The sequence below is a fragment of the Microchirus variegatus genome (genome assembly GCF_963457635.1).
Source record: "Microchirus variegatus genome assembly, chromosome: 15".
Taxonomy (NCBI): Eukaryota; Metazoa; Chordata; class Actinopteri; order Pleuronectiformes; family Soleidae; genus Microchirus; species Microchirus variegatus.
The window spans coordinates 4,726,870-4,748,140 of NC_139816.1; the positions used below are offsets into that span (position 1 = coordinate 4,726,870).

Consider the following 21,271-nt stretch of genomic DNA (forward strand, 5'->3'; position numbering starts at 1 on the left):
CCCAGATGCCGAGATGGTGGGGAGGAAAAATCCAATCGATTAACAATAAAGAAAAAAGAGAGACTGCGATTCAGTATCTTTAACACCACAGAGGATATAATTCACTCATCACGCTTGTTTATTATGACACAGAATAGCACCAGCTCTGAGGGAGAAGTGCGTGTCCTCAGTTGACGCCTCGCTTCTGCCGCGTTATTTCAACTGTGACCAAACAGAAAACCACCAGAAAGGCAAAAAGAATGACTTTTTAATTAACACTGGCACGAGCACTGTCTCATTTTGTTCAATTCACTTTCATCATTTTCACTTTTTTGTGACCGTGACACATTAACTGTCATAAATATGTGGCTCCTTACGTATAAGCATATTCAGAAGACAGAGCTTTAGGCAAAATTAGAAGTTAACAAACATAGAAAATGGCCATACAGATAATAATTTGTGTCAGAGAATAGTGAATCATAGTAAACCACATGCTGGAAGCTTCATGTATCAGAACAATGTTTGTTACTGAAAGCGTGTTAGCTTTATCGTAAAAGAAGATGGAAAAAGAATAAAGACTGGACGAAAGCCTGTTGCACGCTATTCCTGCAAACGCCGCCATGCTTGGTAACCGCAAAATTCATCGGATCACTCTAAAACTCGGTCAGATCACAGTGATCGCAGGTCCTGATGGCGACACCAAGTTTGGTGAGTTTCCGTGCATGGAAAGGCCCTAAAAATTGCCCTCAAATAGTGAGTAAACACAAAAGTTCACCGTATTCTTCTTACCATTTTCAGAATCCACAGAGAAGTAGGGCTGACCCTGTAGGATGCTGTATACGAGCTTGGCGCTGTTCCCATACGTTTCATCGTCGGCATCGGTGGCAGTCACTGTGGCGACGGATGTACCTGCCGAAATAAACCCCAAACAGAGCCACATACAATACATGCAGGGTTAATTTTAAACACACAACATGGAGTCAGAATCAGATCAAGCATACGCGCACTCGTACTTATCAGTGACTCGTATGTGATTTTTTTTAATGAACAGCAGGGCTCGAGAGGAAGTGGAATCAGTTTTCTAATCAGTAACATAACATTAGCCCTTTTGTGTGTACGTTTCATTTTTTTAAACCCTGAGTGCTTAGAATAAAGTGATCCGTGCATCATTTTCTCTCCAGAGCAGAAACTCAAAAATCCCCTCACTTGATTTTAATCAGCGAGCGAGCGAGTGAGTGAAGTGCACACGCGCTCTTTTGATTTTTTTAAAAGTTTCGCCAGGAGCAATGTGTCAACTCCCCGTGATTGGTGTTGAAGAAGAAGCAGCAAGATTTGTATTTGCAGCAGCAGCAGCAGCGAGAACAGCAGCAGCAGCAGCAGCTACAGCCTCACCTGTGTGAAACACTGTGAAAGTGACAGGCTCACAGACTGTGGCTGCGTCTCATTTTACACCTCAGTGAAAATTATTGCTTTGATTAACCGCAGAGTCGAAGGAGTCTGATCTTTTTCCTTTTTTCTTTTCCTTCAGGTTAGTGAGCGATATATCACACAGTATCCACAGAGTCCGATAAATAAAATATTTTTAAACTGGTTGGGACGATGCCTTTGTTTTTGCGTTGTTGTTTTTTTTACAGCACAACAGGGAGCGTCACGCGTACCGTAAAATACAACTTGCACACGTCGGCACATGCAGATGCTGCAGGCTGACTCTGCCCCTTTACCTGACTTTGAAAATGCCAAGAAAGCGGGCTGAGAGCTGTGTGAAGGAGAAGGAATCTGTGACTAAACAGTGACTCAGTGAGACGAGCCTCATAGTCGCACACACTTCTAGGAGTGTAGAGAATTTTTTTGTCCGTTTTACGTCTGTCTGTCCGTCCCACATGCTATCGCTAACCAGTGGCGATTGCTCTAAGACATGGTGGGAAGCTTAGCTTCATCTAAAATGTTGTCATATAAGTACTGTGTTGTATTTACATTTCAAAACTAAAGAGGCACATTACAGCAAAAACGTCACTTCCATGGAAGCTCAGCTTCTCTGGGAGACAACGGAGCAGATTGGAGGAACTCGTCGGAAAGGCGGAGTCAGTTTTTAGCATTTCAGATGTACATATCTTATTACGTTTCCTTGTTCTAGTTGTTTTTTGTTTGCAAAATATGCAAGAGATAGGGATTTCTCGAAAATTTGAAAACGTGTATTTGAACGTAAAAAAACAGAAGTATCTGTTGCTGCCATGCTAGCTTTTACACATTTAGCTGCTGTTACCTTTACTGACAGATGACATATTTGTTTCTGTGACCAAAACTGTGATTTATTTATTAAGTTATTTTAAATAAAGCGATCAGAGGAAACCGATGCTGCTCAGAAACATGCTTGAATAACGGAAAGGAAAAAGTAGTTGCAGTTAAGACACATTTGGAGAGCGTTTTTGTCATACATTAAAGGACGTCTTTGTTCTGCTCTTCTGTCCATCAGTGTGCAGATACTTGGGTGATCACCTACCCATAACAATTTAGTTTGATCCATTAAAAACTGTAGACAGGAGTTCTAACTTACAGATACAAACCCACACCAATGAGGCAAAAAATCAATCATTACTGTCTTAAAACGTCTTAAATCTATGTGTGCAGAAACTCTGTATCTGTGTCTTACTATTTCTGTCCCCAATCAGTATCACTCAGATTCATTTCCATTCCCGTCTCGTATGCGTTCACTGAAGACTCGCATCCATGAGTTCGCCGTCGCCGACCCAGGGCTCTTCCTGTGAATACTGTCCTTGGCATTCAGGAGACCTCTGCCTCTGCCGTGTCCTGTTTGGGGCTCTGAGCGTCTCATGTGCATACCAATGAAGGCGCGAACATCTGTCCCACTTAGTTCCCAGCACCAGCAAGCATAAAAGAGAGCTGCTGATTCTTCACGGCTGACTGGCTCGATTAAAACCAGTGTGTTCACTCTGAACATATAAGGCAGTTTATTAGTGCGCAGATGAGCAGTGGTGACCCCGGCCCGGCGGATAAATCTGCGCGCGGCACATTACCAATTCCAAACAGGTCGTCGTTATTTGTCATATACACAATTGGCTTTTGATTTAGCCTTGATTGCTCCAGTGTATCCATTTGCGGCGTTTGTATAATTGAGGATTGATCTCGGGACGTCGCGCGCATTATTTCCCCGAGCTTTGTTTATAGTCATGCATTCACTGGCTTCATTTATATAAGTTGAATGGATTAAAAGTGGAGGGTGCAATGGAGCAAATCCTTAATTGGAAAGACTGTGACAATCTAAACTTTCAATATTTCTACCGCCTATTAAAAAGGCAAATGGCATTACTTGTCATGAATGCCCAATGAGCCCGACTAAACAATCACAACAACAATAAAAAAAACAAAACGGCGAAATGATTTTGACGGATTGAATGCAGTGTCACACGAGGACTGACACGACCACATTTCATCTGCAATTACTTCAATTTTTCATATGAAAATAAAGAAATAAATGTGATTATTTCCTCACTTGGTTCAGCAAAGCAGAAAAAAAGTCTTCCACAATTGCACATTTTTGTCCAAATGAATAGTTTAAAATGGAATTTTTCTTTCTCGACTGTCAAAAAATCCACCAAATCATTCAGCTCCGAAAAAAAAAATAAAAAGCCTCAACGTACCAACTTCCGACATTTCAGGGACGCTGGCGAAGTAGACGTCCTTGGCGAACTTTGGCGCGTTGTCGTTGATGTCGTGGATCTTGATGTTGAACTCGGTGTCGGGCTCCAGCTCCGTGTTGGTCCTCCGGTCCAGAACTTTGGCGTGCAGCGCGTACATGGCCTTCTCCTCGCGGTCCAGCCTCTTGGTGGCGTGAATGTCGCCCGACTTCTCGTCGATGAGGAACAGCGTGCCCGCGCCGTCGCCGGTCAGCTCGTACTTCACCGTGCCGTCGCCTTTGTCCATGTTGGAGTGGAGCTGGAAAATTTGAGATGAGAAAACGTTTTTTTTTTAGTCCACGGGAATGAAAACAACTCGTGTGTGTGTGTGAGAGAGAGCTCTTAAACCTGATTTCTGTGTAACCACTGGCAACGCGACAAAGTGTAGTTTAGAAATTTTTCTTTTTTTAACAGACTAGAAAGAGAGGAGAGTAAAAGAAAAAGAAAAAAATATAATTGCACTAACCATTATCCTTGAGCACCACTCAAAGAAATCATTTTCTTTTCTTGTTTCCCTCAAATCTGTCCGTTTCAGACATTTTTGACCACTTCACATACATAGAGTAAAATCCATTACCTGGGAATTGAATTTCTCCACACTCATTTTAAGATGAATGCCCTTTTCACCATCTTTATACAGTATATACATGTATAATACTACGATTTACAATATTCTAGGTACACAGGTAAAGGTTTGGGTTAATTAATCCATTTGAAATCAACCACTCGCCTCATTTCCAGCTCTTTTTCTTCTGATAAAAGCATCTTTACGTGTTAATATTTCCTCCTCTGTGACAGAAAACTGAAATATCGTTAGCTCGTGGACCAAACCAGACTTTGTGGACGTCGTTATTTCAATCAGGAGTGAAAAAATAATGATGATGATAAAGTCTTGATGGAGTCTGTGGTGCTTTGGACTCGGCAGGGATGGATTCAGATGGACAGCAGTAACTAGGTAAAAAAATATCTTTGGAAGATGAAGAACGATGAAGCAGATGAAACTGGGCTCTGATGGGAAGGTGGAAAACAATATTTTGCTCCAAAAAAAACCCCAAAAGGGTAACGGAGAGAGGGAGTATCTCGACTGACAGGCCAGGAAATAAAGACAGGATGAAACATAAACACTGGATTTATACTAGAAATTAATTCTGAGGCTTTTTTTCATCATTTTCTGAATTTTTTTTTACACCATTTAAAGAATTGGCTCATAAAAAAAGAGTCATCAGTGAGAGGGAATAATCATCTGCTGCGGCTCTGAACACATCATTAATGACCAGTGTCTGCCAAAATGGGTTTTAATTCATCAACTTATTATTATAATAATAATAATGACTAAATCTTTACATTTTCTGAGTATGGCACCTTTAAAATGAACAGGATTAAGGATTAAAAGCGTATTATAACTAATTTATTGAGGTTTGAATTGACATTTTTTCCACTCCGAACCTCGATATATGCTAACAATGCTGCTTAAAATTAGATTTTTATTCCAAATGTTTGTTTGACAAAACAAATTTGTGAATTTGTGATTACCCTTAAGTCTAAATATTGTTTATGCACGTAAATATCCTTAATTTATCATAAAAACAGAACAGAAATAAACCACGTATTGTATGTATGGGGCTATAGCCCGAAACATATCGAGTTATAATTTATAAGCCCTTTAGCCCATGCCTTACCTTTATGCTTGACAGAAATATTGATTTGATTTGATGCACCAAATGCAGTTTGTACAGAGAGCAATTTGGAGTCATTCGCTGTTATTAAACTGCTATATTTGACCAAATTGCCGTCATACGTTGGTTCGTTAGCTGCTGCAGGTCGTCACTGACGATAGAGAAATCGATATAAGTCGTCGTCTATCCTCCATAGTTGCGTCTTTTGAAAAATGACGAAGCCCTGACCTCGGGCAACAATAGCTAAGACGAGTCACCTCCGACCTTTCCGTCGCCTCGAAAGTGGCTCCGCGGTGTCGGCGGCGGAGCAGCGTCGGGGCTCGCGCTGTGACAGACACTTGATTCAAGCTCATTACGATAGCGGGATTATATTTAGATCACCTGTCTCGTGGGTTCACGTTTCTTAAATGACAAGTAGTGCGGGACACCGAGTGTGCATCAGTAACTTATTAATATTAATGTCCGCATGCTGTTCGGAAACTAATTATTTCTCGCCGCCGCCGCCGCCGTTGGAAGAGCGATGTCAACAGTACAACTTTGGATGGAAATGGGAAACGTATCGAGAGAGAGAGAGGGAGAGAGAGGACGCGTCGGAAACAAGACGCTGTCAAGTTCAAATGAGTAATGTGCACAGTACGTGGAGTTGTGTTTGGAAAATAATTCTCATGCAGAAGAACTCCATTATCCCCGAGTCTATTACGCCGGGAATATCAGTCGGCTGCGTATTTTCACATATATTTGCGTTCTGGGACAGTCTCTTCATTGTTTATGAATATGAATGCTCCCATGAGCTGTCAACCGTTGAACCGAGGATTTATGATGTGTATGTTGATGTGAAGGCTGCGGCTGCGATTGAGTGTGAATGACAGGCTAATTTTAGCGAGCAGCCGAGTGTTTGTATATGTGTTTTTTTTTTGGTTTTTTTTGTTGTTGCATCGAAACGACCTTTATATCCACGGTTTGTGCAATTATTTCCCAGAGAGAAGAAGAAGGAGAAGAAGGAGAAGAAGAACCTCCTTTTTCGGTGCCACATTCACCTTCACTTTACTTTGAAATTCACCATTAACGGTAGCCGCGGCGGCTCCGCGATGCAACCGTGACACGCTCGCTAAGCAAAGCCCGACGCCTCGGCAACACACATTCAATTACAAACACTCAAAAAAGAGGGAGGCTGCAACTCCACCAACACGCCGCCGCGCTTACGCCGTCGCAATTAGGCCAAAAACAATTCAGACCTTGTCACACCACAGGAATTAGATTTTTCTAAATCTTTTGATTATATTCTCCAGGAGTTTTCATCCGATTATTACCATATTTCCCTCCCCTCCTCCCTCTCCCTCGTTCTCGGCATGGTTGTTAATCTTGAAGAAGCAAAAAGAAAAGACGAACCTGAGAAGCAGCAACAACAACAAACAGTTAGCCATCAAAGGAGCCTGTTCCCTGTGCAGCCAGCGCTCTCTCTGCAGAATAATAGAAAATTTGTCAGTCTTTGCAGAACCCGGAGCTGTGTATTTTACATATTTCTATGTGGAATAATGCAAAGCGTCAGCTCATGCACTTTTGTTAATTATCGGGATGTCTAACGTCAGCTCCCCGATCATGTGGATAAACACATCCTTCTCCCTGTGGCCATATAGATTTTTTTGTTTCACTGAGTGCAAATGAGCAAAGGGTTTTGCTCCAGTAAGCAAAGTGTTGCGCTGAGTTATTATAAGACAACAGTTCATGTAAAATAATAATGGTGTCCCCTGCTCCTTGTAAATCAACGAGGAACGGCGCGGTCGCAGAAGTCTGGTCTCTCAGGGTAAAACGGTTATGCTATTATTTTCTGCAAATCACGGACATGAACATAGCATTAACTCTGAGCAGCAAAAAAAACCTCAAATGTGTGCAAGTTATATTTGGCCGTATACCCCTGTGCTTCTCAAACTGTGGTACGTGAGCTTCTTCTGGTGGTAAAATCAGAAAGACTGTTCAACTGTGTGTAGAAAATGAAACAAATAACAAAGAAATAAGAATAAACAAGGACAAGTCGTTCAAATATCATTGGTGCGAAATGGCCAAAATCGCCTCCGAGTTGGCGTTCGATCCAAAATGGCGTCCTTCCTGTAGGATTCACAGGAAAGTCGTCATAGACTTTTTTGACCGTCCCAACCGTATGAACATGTGTACCAAATTTCATTCATGTACGTTAAACCTGACATCAGTTTTTAGCCCCTCCCACTTCCAATTTTTGACGCTTTGTGGTATGTTCAGGTTTTGAAAAATGCGATTCATTGTGAGGAAAAATAATAACAATGAGAAATAGAATAGCTGACTTTGCTCGTCCTAAATTTACACCACTGTATTTTAATGTTGGTGATAAGAACCACCGTCTATTTACCAACATTTCTAAAGTTCCAGTCAAGTTCAAAAGTTGGACCTTCAAGATTCGTCTCCAAGATGTCTGGCACAATTTGAGATAAAAAAAAATGTTTTTTTTTGGTGTCCACAAGGAATCTGCCACAGTTCCGAGACCAAACATTGGAAGATGAATTGCAGCGTAGGCAAGATGTCTAACACAGATTTAAAATCTCTACAAGAGTTTCAGATCAAATGTTAAGGAAACGTCTTCCGGATGATGCAAAATACAACAGATGCAAACGTCGCAGGATTGTCCCGGACAGTTTGAGACCACATATCTATCACAGAAGGTTGTCAACAGTTTCCACAAGACGTCCAGAAAACTGAATCTAAACATTACGTGTTACCGCAAAGACATTTGCTGCAATTTTTAAGACGAAAACCCTAAAAAAGTTATGGCAACGATGCGATGCTGTATGTCCAAGTTGTATTTGAGAGAAAACAGTCCACACGATGTACCCAATACATTGAATAGATTGGTCAAAATCAATGGATCAACTGGTACAATCCAAATATCCTATATATCGTATGCTTCTCACTGCACAGACTGCAAAGAAATGTCAATAAAAACCAGAAACAGCATTTTAGCTGAGTCATGTTGTGGGCTATTTTTTAATGGGAGATGCATATTTGTTCCTCATGTGTCTTTGAAACAGCTTGAAAAGACACAAATGCGTTGCTAAGTCTATTTAGACATGAAAAAGTTGGATCATTCAAGCCCTCATTATCTTATAGTTTAGCCCAAACTGTAGTAAAACTATGAAGTACATCGATGCCAATGCAGGGACTCAAAAGTCTCGACACATTTACACGTAACAGTAGCAGCGACGCTGTAAAGCCCTCATTTACCATGCAGAGTAAACACAGTAAGAAGAAGAAGAAGAAGAAGAAAATGTCAGTGATACTCTTGTGTGTGCGCTCAGTGTGGCACAAAGTGTCTCCACACAGCCTCGACAAAATCAAATGTTAGCACTACCTCACTGTATTTGCAGAGATTTAGAGGCTCTTCCTTTTCCGAGGCCTTGCAGGCACAAGCACAAGCACAAGCGCAGCCCTTTTTATTTTTTTCTTCTTCTTCTTTCTTTTTTCTTTTCCAAGGCCGTACAACACGAGCACACAGAAAGAGAGCCTTGATGAGTTAAATCGCCTCGCACAAACACTGAGGAATTGTCAGCAAAGCGCGGCGGGGAAAAAGGAAAAAAAAAAAAAAAAATCATTGGCAATTCTCGTCAGGTCTCTGGTAAGCATTGGTCGCTGCTGCGAGGAGGAGATAGCGAAATAGAGAGCAGAACGGATACAGAATAATTACTCTTCCTCCGTCTCCTATAAGACAGACACAAACTCTTCACCGGCGGAGGAATGCAGCCGCTTTACAAGTCGCGAGTTTACCCGCAAAAAAAACTAAACTCGTAATAAGACGAGGCCGGGATAATTATTGGCATTAAGTATTAACACAACAAAGTCAGCTGTACCTTGAATATTCAAAGCGAGTGCAGTTTTTGTTGCAGAGACACACACACACACACACACACAGAGACAATGCAGTGAGTGCGGCGAGAATTTAACAGGATTTAGTTCACTTCAAACACTCTCACACTCTCACTATTCACCAACACTCCACACTCTAAAGTTTGTGTGCTTGTGTTGCCTCGGCGTTGTTGCGAGCGTTCACACTCCACAGCCCTGCTTAAGAAGTAGGGCACCGCAGCTGCAGCACAGTGAGCGCTCACACTCATTAATGGGCTCCGTGAAAGTCAGTTAAAATGAGATTTTTTTTGAGGATTTCACGCTTCGGCCGCCGCACAGTAGAGGTCGACCCACGGTGGACTTATTATTTATTTTATTTTATTTAAAAAAAGGACGATTGAATAAGGATTGTCTGAAGGGTTAACTCGTAAATCTGATTTATCAGTCACCTACCAAGCAAATGTCATGATATTCCGATAAAATGTGCAATATTTTGATAGAAAAAGTGCATTTCTATACTTTTCAATGGACCTAAAAACTGTCTTATTAGTTGTACATCCATTAACACAAGGTGGCAGTAACAAGAAGTATTTGGTGACTGGATTACACCAGCGTTTGCATAATTTATTTAATTTCGGAGACTCCTTGAAAGCAACAGCAGCTGACTCCATGTTTCTGTGCTTTAACTGGAGGTTTTTTCCGTTGTAATATACAGTAAGAAAGCAGGGGCGGGGATATGAGTGGGAGGGGCTATCGACAGGGGGGCGGGACTTCAAGTTGTCCAAAATCACATAAAGTCAGGAGTAGCAAAATAAAAGAATAATAAAAACAGATCGACATCACGTCATAACAGTTAAGATTAGGTCACGGTTATGTTGACTGTAAGTGAGCGGGGCGGGACGATGAGGGGGAGGGGCTATCATCAGGGGGGCGGGGCTTCAAGTTGTCCAAAATCACATAAAGTCAGGAGTAGCAAAATAAAAGAATAAAAAAAACAGATCGACATCACGTCATAACAGTTAAGATTAGGTCACGGCTATGTTGACTGTAAGTGAGCGGGGCGGGACGACGAGGGGGAGGGGCTATCAGCAGGGGGGCGGGGCTTTGAGTTGAAATCTCGTAAAATGACAGAAAAAATCAGGAGTAGCAAAAAAAAAAACAGATTGGCGTCGTGTTATAAGGATTGGGATTAGGTCACGGTGATTTTAACTCCGTGAGAGGTTGTGGGACGACAAGTGGGAGGGACTATAAGCATGTTTAGTCCCGCCCATTAAGTTACGCCCCTGTATTGTACTCAAACAAACTTCACAAGTACATTGGAGTTCTACTACTGCAACATGGAGTCCTATAAACAGTCCTATAACATCAATATGAGACAATTAATTAAAGTAAAAAAGACAGAGTGTAAGGAGATGAGAGGATGAGACTGAGGAGGTGAGAGGATGAGATTAGGGATTAAGGAATGAGGAAAGGATGAGACTGGGCTAAGAGGATGAGCGTGAGGAAATGAGATGATGAGACGAAGGAGATTCGACGATGACAGATTGAGACCAAGGAAATGAGAGGGTGAAAAGTGTCAGAGTCCTTTTATTAAATTCCAGAAGATGGCAGTGATGCAACATCCTGGTTAGAGGAAGACGAAGCTCTCACGGTGCATCGGTCGACCTCTACGACGGAGTGACTTTACATTTATTTGAAAAACAAACTTGTCATTTTTTTCCCCCAGTGTTGACAGTTGCTGCTGACCCGAAGCTTCCTCTTGTTTTATCATCATCATCATCAGCAGCACGAAAACTCAGGACTGTCGCCTCAAAGCAGTGTCTCTTTATTCGTTTTTGAACACCTTGATGAGGAACGTGAGCCGAACTCATCATTATTATTATTATTATTATTATTATTATTGTTATTACAGCAGCAGTGTGCGCCGCAGCAGAGCTTCTTTTTCTGTACGAGTGTGAGCGAGCGACTGTTCTTTACATCGCGTTTGATTGCCGTAATCAAGAAATCAACCTCAAGTGACAGTTAAGCGAGTGTGTGTGGGCTGATTGGAGAGGTTTGATTGAATGAGAAATAAACAAGGTCTCCCACCGGGCTCTGCAAAGACCATTAAATAATCCTTATAAGGGGGCGACCATCACCGCTCTGATGGCTCTGTGCCAACCGTTTAAGTGCTTTTTTTGCATTTTGGTCGCCGACTCTCTCCGTTTCTCTTTTCTTGCTTTCTTTCTTTCAATATCTTTGTTTATCTGTCTGCCTTTTTGCCGTCCGTCTCTATCTGATTACGTCTCTCTCTCTCTCTCTCTCTCTCTCTGTGTCGTGTCACCGTCACCCCATTCATCCGTCCTGTTCCTGCGTGCCCTCTGTTTATCTATCATTACATCCATCAGGATTGGAACTAACAGTTATTTTCATTATCGAACGATTTTCCGTTTTCATGTCTGTGGCCGGGGGTCGATGCATGTTTTTGTGTGAGAGAAAATGTCAGACCTTAAGACGGAGCTTAATATACGACGTTTGACACCTCGGTAGATTTATTCTTCGAAGTAAATGTGAACCCACGCGAAGATTAATGCTCCGTTTGTGCTGTATTTATATAAATGTGTCCACGTCTGCACTTCTGTTGTTTAATTTCTCTCCATCTTGTAAGTATTTACAGACGTATAATCGCTTTAGACTTTGCGTGACCTGCGAACGCCGCCATTTTGAGCCGTCATTCTTCATCAGCAGCAACAACGTCGCATTTTGAAGGGAAAGCTCATCTGTCGAAATTAACCCGATGAGAAGACAGGAAGTGGCCGAAAGAATCGAGATACTTGTGTTTACATCCCTGTTGTTGTCTAATGACCCTGAATATCTCCAGTTTCACCACTAGATGTCACTAATTCTCATTCAATCCCAGACTCTGGACCTTTTAATTGACTTGGTTGTACAACAACAAGGGAGGAGAAGAAGAACAAAACAAAGGTTGAAGCTAACTGATTCATTTTTACTGCAGTTGCCGTTACATACAACTTGTTCTCTTGTGTAAATTTGGGCGTCAGAAAAGTTTAGTAGTGTTCTACTGAAAAGTTCCAGCTCTATGTCCGACTTATCGTTCGATCCATGTCCAAAATGTGCATCAAACTTGGAAATGACAATGTTCTCAAACGTCTCGTTTTGTCCACAAACCGATATTATTCAGTTTTAAGTCTTTAAAACCAAACATATTACTGACTATACTTGGCGTTACCGTATTTACGCAACGGTTTGTGCTATTGGAAAATTTCCAACGGTTTCTGAAAAGCTGATGAGTTGCACGCAGAAGCCAACGTGAGGTTATTACGGTAATTTAATAAAACGGCTGTCGCTTCTTTTTTGTTGGCCTGTTTTTGCACATGAAGAGTCAAAATGTTAATGTTAATATGTTTTTATACTGTTCAACTTCCAATGTCCTTGAACAACTGCAGTGTTTTTCTTAATTAACCTAGTTTTTCTTCATTTTAGATTGTTAAAACAGTGTTTTAACATGGCAAATTGTGAATACAGTAACTGCCAGATATTGGAAGTTATTCTGGAACTGAATTACATTAGGACATTCTCTGCTCCTTTTATGGTTAAAATAAGCAAAAGGGTTAGGTGTGAAAGGGTTAATGATTTCTTTGTCATATGGAGCAAAGAAACCAGAAAATATCCACATTTAAGAAGCAGAGAAATCGGGAAAAACGCTAATCAAGTGATTGTTTCTGCTCTTTTCCAAACCCTCAAAGTTAAAGTGACAGAACGAATGATACTAATGTCAGTTCGTAGCTGCCCCTCACTCATTTATTAAAGATTCATGTTGTCGTGTCGCCCAGTTGTTTCGCTCGACAGTTGACTTACTGAGGGCACCAGTGTGCGCAGTGTCGACTTTGACGTCGATATCGGTACGAAAGCACTTTGAAGAGGTGAATCGGACGCGATGGGGGGAAAAGTGAAGTGGTGAATAAGGACTGCTGTCATGCCACAGAAGTTTGGTGCCAGCAAACATCAAAGCCACACACACACATCAGCGCGTGACCTCGTTCATAGTTAGCAATCACTTTGCTGCTTCATCATATAACACCAGGTGAATTTCACTCCCCTTTCTCTTGATTGATATGTTTTCTCCCCCTCTCTCTCTCTATCTGCCTTCTCACTCCCCCTGATCCATTATTTCCCCACTGTTCCCTTCCCTTCACCACATCAGGATGATGCTTTCTGGAGTTGTCATATCCCCCGACTCAACCCCGCACAAGACACTTGTTTACTCCGGAGAATGAGGTGTGTGATGAAAGCCAGCTTCCTTTGAGAAAATTGGCTGTCGACAGTCACCTCATTTCCCTCCCTCGAGCTGATAACTGAAGCATTCTCCACTCACACCTGTCTTTGTAGTGTGAAAGTGCACCAGGGAGCTGACAGGAAACTCTCTGATCTTGGGTGGGTTGGGTGGAGCATTGTCCTGGAACTCTTCTCTTTTTCGGTAATCATTCGGAGGAAAGTGCCAGTGAAGCAGGAGTGAGATTTAATTTGGCCTCTCAACTTTTCACAGCAATCTCAGACGGGTTCTGAAGGTGCGGTTTATGCCGTATCCAGAGATCAGCCATTCCCCAACCCCCCAAACCCCCCCAAGACTCAAACCTTGGATACAAAACAAAGTGCTCCATAATTCCCCATAATCTAAATCAACCAAATATTGTAGGATCATTTCACGCTTAAATTATAAATTACATATCAATATTTCAAACCGCCTGTCTCAGCAGGACATCTGCAGTACCCGTATGGCCCAGCAGGGGGGCCACAGCCCACACTTTCGCAGTCACTGCTCTAGATAAATAGTTAATTGTTGATTCTCATCCCCACACTGTGGAAATAGTGTTGTTATGTGCTGCATATGTTGACAGTTCTGCACATATTATGCACATATTTTGAGGTGCTTTGCCGTGTAGGTGGTAGTGTAGGTGGTCTGGAGCAGAGCAGCCAATAGGAGGCGACCTTCCTCTCTAAACTGCCCTTAGATTGTTACAGTCTCAGGGAAACAGGGTCTTTGTTTTGTATTATTATGTTATAATAACCCAGTCAAAAACAAAGGAAATTGTGATGCGTTGCTTGCCAAATAGTGAGCCTGCAAGCCTTTCCACTCTGAAGCCTCATATCTCACAGCTTTCTCAGGGTTTCTCAGGATATTCTGTCCTCTCTGATGATTGGATTGATAGTTTGTTTGTACTTTTAGCCAGCAAATGATTTAATTAATGTGTTTTGAGCTGTGATAGGACGTTGCCAAATAGTGAGAATGCATCAATTTGTGAAAATATTGTTTTATCTTGCCTTTAATCGCTACTGTATAACAAATTAACAGTATTTTTTAAGGAAAGTCTCATTGTGTGGTAGCTTTGGTGTTTTACACGTCATGCCTCCCATTGTCGGCATCAGAGTCGATTTCTTTGACGACCCTGAAGCTTTTCTGCTTGACTCGAGCTCCTTTGCTATCACTGATTGATGGGAGCAGTGATTAAAAAGCCGAGCCGATGAAGGGAGAGTCATGTACCGTTATCGCTGAGATATTCCCTGATAGGTCGTTGGCAATGCGCGATTTAAATTTCAGATAAAATAGTTTCGGAGTTTAGCCGGAGAAGCGTGCGGTGATTGAAAAGTGCTGCTCAAGTCGACAAGAGAGAGAGAGAGAGAGAGAGAGAGAGAGAGAGAGAGAGAGAGAGAGAGAGAGAGAGAGAGAGACTGCAGGCAAAGAGAGCAGCAGCTTGTGTGATGGCTCCCATTTAACTGTGCCTGTAACAGCCAGTTTCCTGGCAGCCCATTCGTCTTGGGCCAATTACATCAAACACTACTTCAACAAGCTCAACCTTTCTATAATTAGTCGGGCAGACAACGTGTTCGGACACGTTTACCTTGCCGACGTATTGATGGTCGTTTCCCGTGTATTCCTCCAGCAGAAAGAATTGATTCCACATCCATCCACGTTTGGAGCGCTGAAGGATCCTCCCATCACTCTCCGCCATCCCCAGCAGTTTTCCAATATTCCCAGGTGTGAAAGGCAGGGCGATGCTGGGCCACGGGATACAGAGCAGCAGCAGCAGCACGACCCGATTGGTTGTCATGGTATCCAGTCAGCTGACGCGGCGGGCCGGAAAACGTCCTGGGTGAGTTCTGAGTTATCGCAACAGGCTTGTGGCAGGCAGTGTCATCAGAATAGTCATTGTATTCCTCACGTCGACGTCCTTCGGGTTCCTGCGGGGGGGAAAAAAAGGCGGAAACCGGAGTGAAAAAAGGCGTAAAAATGAGCTGGAGCAACAGTTTAAATCGAGTCAAACACAAATTGGAAACGTGTACGTAATTGCGTAAGAATGTAGACAAAGCAAATGTAGTTTCGGAGTCGTTACGCAGAACTTGTAAGGCACTGAAAAATGGCTGGAGAAAATAAAAAGAGACACTAAGAGGAAAGATTGCTCGGGAAGAAAATTCAATAAACTACGGTTTGCAAATGTATCACAGGCAAGAAAAAATAAATAAATATGAAAAAAAAAGGGTCTGCCTGTGTTCCTCACAGCGCATTAGCAGCTCAGAGTCAAATTAAGTTTAATCGCTGCTGCTGCGTCTCCTTGTCTGCTCATTGTTTTGGATTACAAATGGTCAATACTGGATGTTTTCTCCGCGAGTGGATCATTGTCCGTTTCGTTTAGCGACACCGTTGGCCTCGTGAAAACAGAAACGTAAACACGCTGATGCAGATAATTAAACACAATCGTCTGCAATAATCTCGACGGTAAATCACTTTTGTTGTCGGGGGAGTAAAATTCACATGGGTTCTCAAAGACTGGGTCGGGACCCGCAGATGGATCACAGGAGATTGTTTTTGGGTCCCCTCCAATCAAGTTTACACAACTTTTAGCAAGTATTTGTTTTAAATAACATATATAACATTAGTCTGTGAGATTTCCTTGGTGGTTTAGTCGCTGCGGGGGAAATACCATCACACAGGAAGCTGCGTCTTTTCAAAATAAAATCAGATAAGCCAAATAAATTCAGTTTAATGAATTAAGGGTTGATTTTTAAGGTTTTCTATGCATACAATTTTACTTTATAACATCTTTTATCAGACCTGGAACTCAAAACTTTGTTGTTGTCTTGCGAAAAAATAAAATAAATGACTCATATTTTCATTAAAATCTTCAACGTGCCGATGATTTATTGACGAATGGCCAAGAAAATCCTTAGCGGGGGGGAAACTACTACATTAAATTAAGATTTACTGAAATGACCAAACATCTTCTGTAAGTTTTGTTTGTTTACAAATGAAAATGATATAAGATTTTACAGATAAGGGTTTAAATGAGTCTCAAATTTGAACTTATTGTAGTTTATATTGAAATTCGGGTAACAATTGTTGTATTTAGTGTATTATTATCTCAGTTTTATCCAAACCTCAACATATTTTGATGTTTTCTATAGAGAGACAGAATCTCTATTGACCTGTAACAAATCTTACAAATCAGCACAATCTCTTATATAGTCGTAGTCGTCGTCTTCTCATACTTGACTGTGGCGAATGTCTCCACCAGGACCAGTCCTGATAAGTAATTTGCCTATGCATGCATAATTTATGCTCTTTTGGAAAGTTAATCCTAATAAATCTTGCCTCTCTTTCAAAAAAAAAAAAAAGAGAAAGAGCTCATTTAGTGGCTCTAGAGCGCCAGAGTTATCCTGACAAGCATTGAGCGCTTCCTCAGGGGACTGCTGCGTTAAAAAAAAAAAAAAAAAAAAGGTGCATGCTAGTTTAGCATTTCCTCTGCTCTTAAATGAGGCCTGTGATGTATAATTCACGCCAACAAAAGACACGTTAGTGTCTGTTTGTAAATTGGCGTTGTGGTTCCACGGATGACGTCAAAGAGCACGAGGATAAATGGATGTTATGGTGTAAACGGAACATTACTGCTGACTCACGGGTGGGAATTTGCAAGTGCATTTCTACTGTAGCTCAAAGTGTCATCACTGAGGGAAGGAAATAATCCAAAAACACTAAAGGGACAACAACTGATGATCGATGAATCACTTTTTAGTTAGAATGTTGAGACATTTGTGGACGTTTGGGACGGATTTCCAACATTTAATGGAACAAACAATCAAGAATCTCTCTACTGTAATCTTATACATATATATTCATTTTAGAATTAGAATATAATCCTTAGATTACAATGTGAAAAGATTGACTCTCAAATTGATCATCATTTAATGACTTTTATTGGCTTGAGTTCTCTGATTTTAGCATCTTTTTTTGTCAATGTAAACATAAATGTAAACAATGTAAAAAGTATAGTCAATGTGCTTGTTATTCGTGTAATAATCTACCATTTTCACGTTAATCCCCACTTTGGCTCACACTTTCTTGTGCATAAACGTCACCACTTAGGCCTAAAACAAGTAAAAAACACTAAACATTCAACAATCAATCCATGAATCTATTAGTAATTGACTTCTGTTTAGTTCACAGTGTTTTAGTCTCTTAAAATATACAGTTTTGTTTACTAATTTCCGCTAAATGTGTCATTCAATCATCAGACAGTGGATCTGAGATATACTGACAATACTTTGACGCCAAAATTGCTTCCGCCACCTACCAACACCTACTTATACTGTGTTTTGCTCAAGTTTTATGAGTAAAAGATCTGAAATTGGTCAGATTAAATCAGATTCTCTGATACACTGTGTATTAAGCCAACACAGAAGCATCAATGACTTTAAGTTTATTCTTCATTTGACCAAGTGGGAAAAAAATGAGTGAAACTGCCCTTTAATTGTTTTTTTTTCACCATTTTCAACTAAGGAAATACAAGTTATTGACAACTAACCATATTTAGAGCACATTTCCACTGTTGCTCACATGTTTTTTATGGAGGATGTAGACGTAGAAATGTTGTCTTTTCAGTTATATAACAACATGTAAACCTGTCAAACGAGGAAGAACAACAGTGTCTGTTTTCCCCCTCGACATCAGAGCAGACCAAGTCAAACCGTGGCTCACGTTCGCCGATACATTTTGGACGTTATTTTCTTGTGCCACTGTGACGACGACGACGCACATTTTCCCCAAATCAGGAAACGTCGCCTCGCAATTAATCTCGTCTGATGCTCGTGATTACATTTTCTAATTATCATTCCAGCCTGTCCTTGAGTTTTAATAGCATTCTGGATATGAATCTTTGATGTGGTGTGCCTATTAAGCATCAGGCCAGTGTGTGTATCTTTCTTTTTTCTCTTTTTTTTTTGTCAGAATTCTTCCAAACACTCCATTAAAGGATGAGTGCGCTCTCTGAGTCCATGCCAGAGCCTATAGACCTCCAGCTAAATTATCTACGACAACTTATTCTGCCCATTAAACAGCAACGGCTTAATAAAGTTGCATTAAAAAAGATAGCTAATAATGTTTATGATTAGATTAGATTGTTAGGCAGCTTATGAGGTTTGGCATTAAGACACAGAGGTGTGTTGAAAAATAATTGTTTAAATATCCTTCAATTAAACTGCAGAAAGTCCCGGGTTGTTCTTCTTAATCTTGGCAAAAGGACAGCGTTCTGGCAAAGAGCTGAGCTCTGTGGCCTCGGCCGACTCTGTAATCTGCAAAAATGTACACATTCTTGTTCTTGCTGAGTAAGAACGTCTTTGATCGAACGCATAAACTAGCGGTTCATCAGGATATGCTTCCTTAAATAAATATATATATAAATAAATAGATAAAAAAATCCTTTTGCATATTCGTTCTCGTCCACACACGGACATTAAACTGATCCCTGCAACTAAGCATTTTTATAGCTCCGCTACAGGTCTGTAATCATAGATGCAGAGCACGGCACATGCATATTAAATTGATGCTCCTCTATACATGCGAGGATATAAACACTTAAAATTGACCATCTGCTGTAGCTGCGGCCTTTGGCACCAACATTAATGTCAACGCACGCAATGTTTTTAAATTAACACCGTGCTCCTCCGCCTTAATATGAGAGCACTTGGTATTTATCGCCAAACAAAATAAAAGTGTCTGATGAACTCTGGGTGGAAATGAAAATATTATAAACACACACTAATATATTGCAATATCTCAAGGCTTGAATCTTTAAAGCGAAACGTTTGTCGTTTGTAGTTGTGCTTAAGCCTCCAGCCACTAGTTGGCAGCAGGCTTCCCCTCTAACTCCAGTCCTTCCTTGTTTATGCAATTTCACTCGTTCTAAGTCACGTGATCCTGTAAGTAATGATGTGAAATCTCACGAGATTTCGTACTGCGTAATATTTTAGAATAGCAGCTGCCGAGAGATGAACAACACTGGGACGGCGAATTTTACGTGAATTCAAAGTCGTCCGACTGTCTGTTTACTACGATTTCTGTGTTTTTGGAGTCGAGCAAATTGGAATAATCTTTCCTGGCATCGTTTGTAAGTTTTTTTAACGGGAAAATTATTGTTTTAAAAAGTGTGATGTTGCATAATGAATGGCATTTAATGCTAAATCTACATTTTGGTATGAAGGTACACACGCGATAAAAGTACGAGGGCACATTGACAGCGCCACCTGTTGCCCGGTTGCTGCTATACGGGGATATGAATGTTGTTGCATTTTGGGAAATGTCGCGTTTTGTGAAACATTGTAGCATTTTGCTAAATTCTGTAGTGTTTTAGTAAATACTGTATTGTTTTGGTAAATATCGTAGCGTTTTGTGAAACTTTGTAGCATTTTGCTGAATGCTGTTACTTTTTGGTAAATGCTGTAATGTTTTGTTGTGATTAGGTAAATATTGTGTTTTGGTATATGTGCTTTGTGAGGCGTTGTCGTGCCCCTTCAGGGCCACCTTAGTTTGTAGAAAATTGGTGAAATAAGACAGGTCAGCTTTAATGATGAAGACAAATACAAATGTCTATGAAGCTTAAATTTGAGACAGTGCTTCTTGCTGAAAGAGTCCATCAACAAACACTTTATCGCCTTTTAATGAACAATCCCCCCCCCCCCCTCCATCTTTTATCACAATTATTACTCAAAAATGAGCTGTTACTCAGTGACAGGAATTAACAATTCAAGAAATTCAGGAGAAAACAGTGAGTGTAACAGTAATTAGAAGACGGAGGAGACTAAGATGGAGAGAGGGCAGTGGAAGGTTGCAAGGTCACCAAACTGATTAGTCTCTGCCGTTATTTGTACCTGCTCTTGCTCTTTTTTTCTCCTCCTACTTCTTTTTTCTTTTTTTTCCAATACCATGATTTATGAGCAGCACACGCAGTATTTTCTGCAGTGACAGACGTTTGCCATATATGTGAGTTGGGTGCGAGAAACTAGTGCTGCGTGATTGTCAGTTTGAGTAGCTCCAGTGATTGCTTGCTGGTATTGGCAGCGGCAGCACAGGCAGAGTGTAAATCTCGCATGAGGGGCGTCGATGCACCAAGATGCAGTGCCCGCAAAGACGCATGTGCACGCTCGGCCACTTGGTGGAGCCCTAGACCTTCGCGAGCGAGCGCGGCCGTTCCACGGCTGGCTGCAGTCTGCTGGTGCTTGGGTGAAAGGCATGTTTTGAAATTGTTCTGAGCAGAAATTTGTCATACAGTGCACACTTTATTCAAAAAAAAAAGAGAGTAAATGGTTGATAAAGAAAAAAAGGAACATATTATTGTGTTTTGTTAAGAGTGCGTTAAACCTGGCGTCATGTTTGTTCCTCCTCGTTGACATGATACAGTAAAGTGTCCCTCAGACGGATAAATATTCATGTGTGATCCTTTAAAGCAGCTCATGAGAGAGCATCTGTGCCTGAAATGGATTCCCACCTCCTCTCTTTGTGTGTGTGTGTGTGTGTGTGTGTGTGTTTTATGTGAACACTAAAAAGGTCACTCCATATGTATGTGGCAATAATTCAAAGAGGCTCACGTTAGTGGCTAATTTGCACTAAACAATAATGGCGTTACATGGATGACCTGCTGCACATCATTATGCCCCTGATATATCACTTGTGTGAGTGTGTGTGTGTGTGTGTGTTTGTGTAGTGGGCAGCTGTAGAGAGTG

General features: G+C 41.2%; 1 protein-coding gene across 1 annotated transcript in view; it reads right to left on the bottom strand.

Annotated features, from left to right (window-relative positions):
* LOC310937249 (cadherin-10-like) overlaps nucleotides 1–15,330 on the bottom strand; it is a gene marked incomplete at both ends in the record, with an annotated part of 23,103 nt that extends 7,773 nt beyond the window's left edge. The window contains 3 exons of the mRNA XM_083901479.1: nucleotides 769–888; nucleotides 3,639–3,933; nucleotides 15,121–15,330. Coding sequence (XP_083757605.1) covers nucleotides 769–888; nucleotides 3,639–3,933; nucleotides 15,121–15,330 — 625 coding nt within the window. The remainder of the gene's footprint in view (nucleotides 1–768; nucleotides 889–3,638; nucleotides 3,934–15,120) is intronic.
* Nucleotides 15,331–21,271: the final 5,941 nt, after the last annotated feature.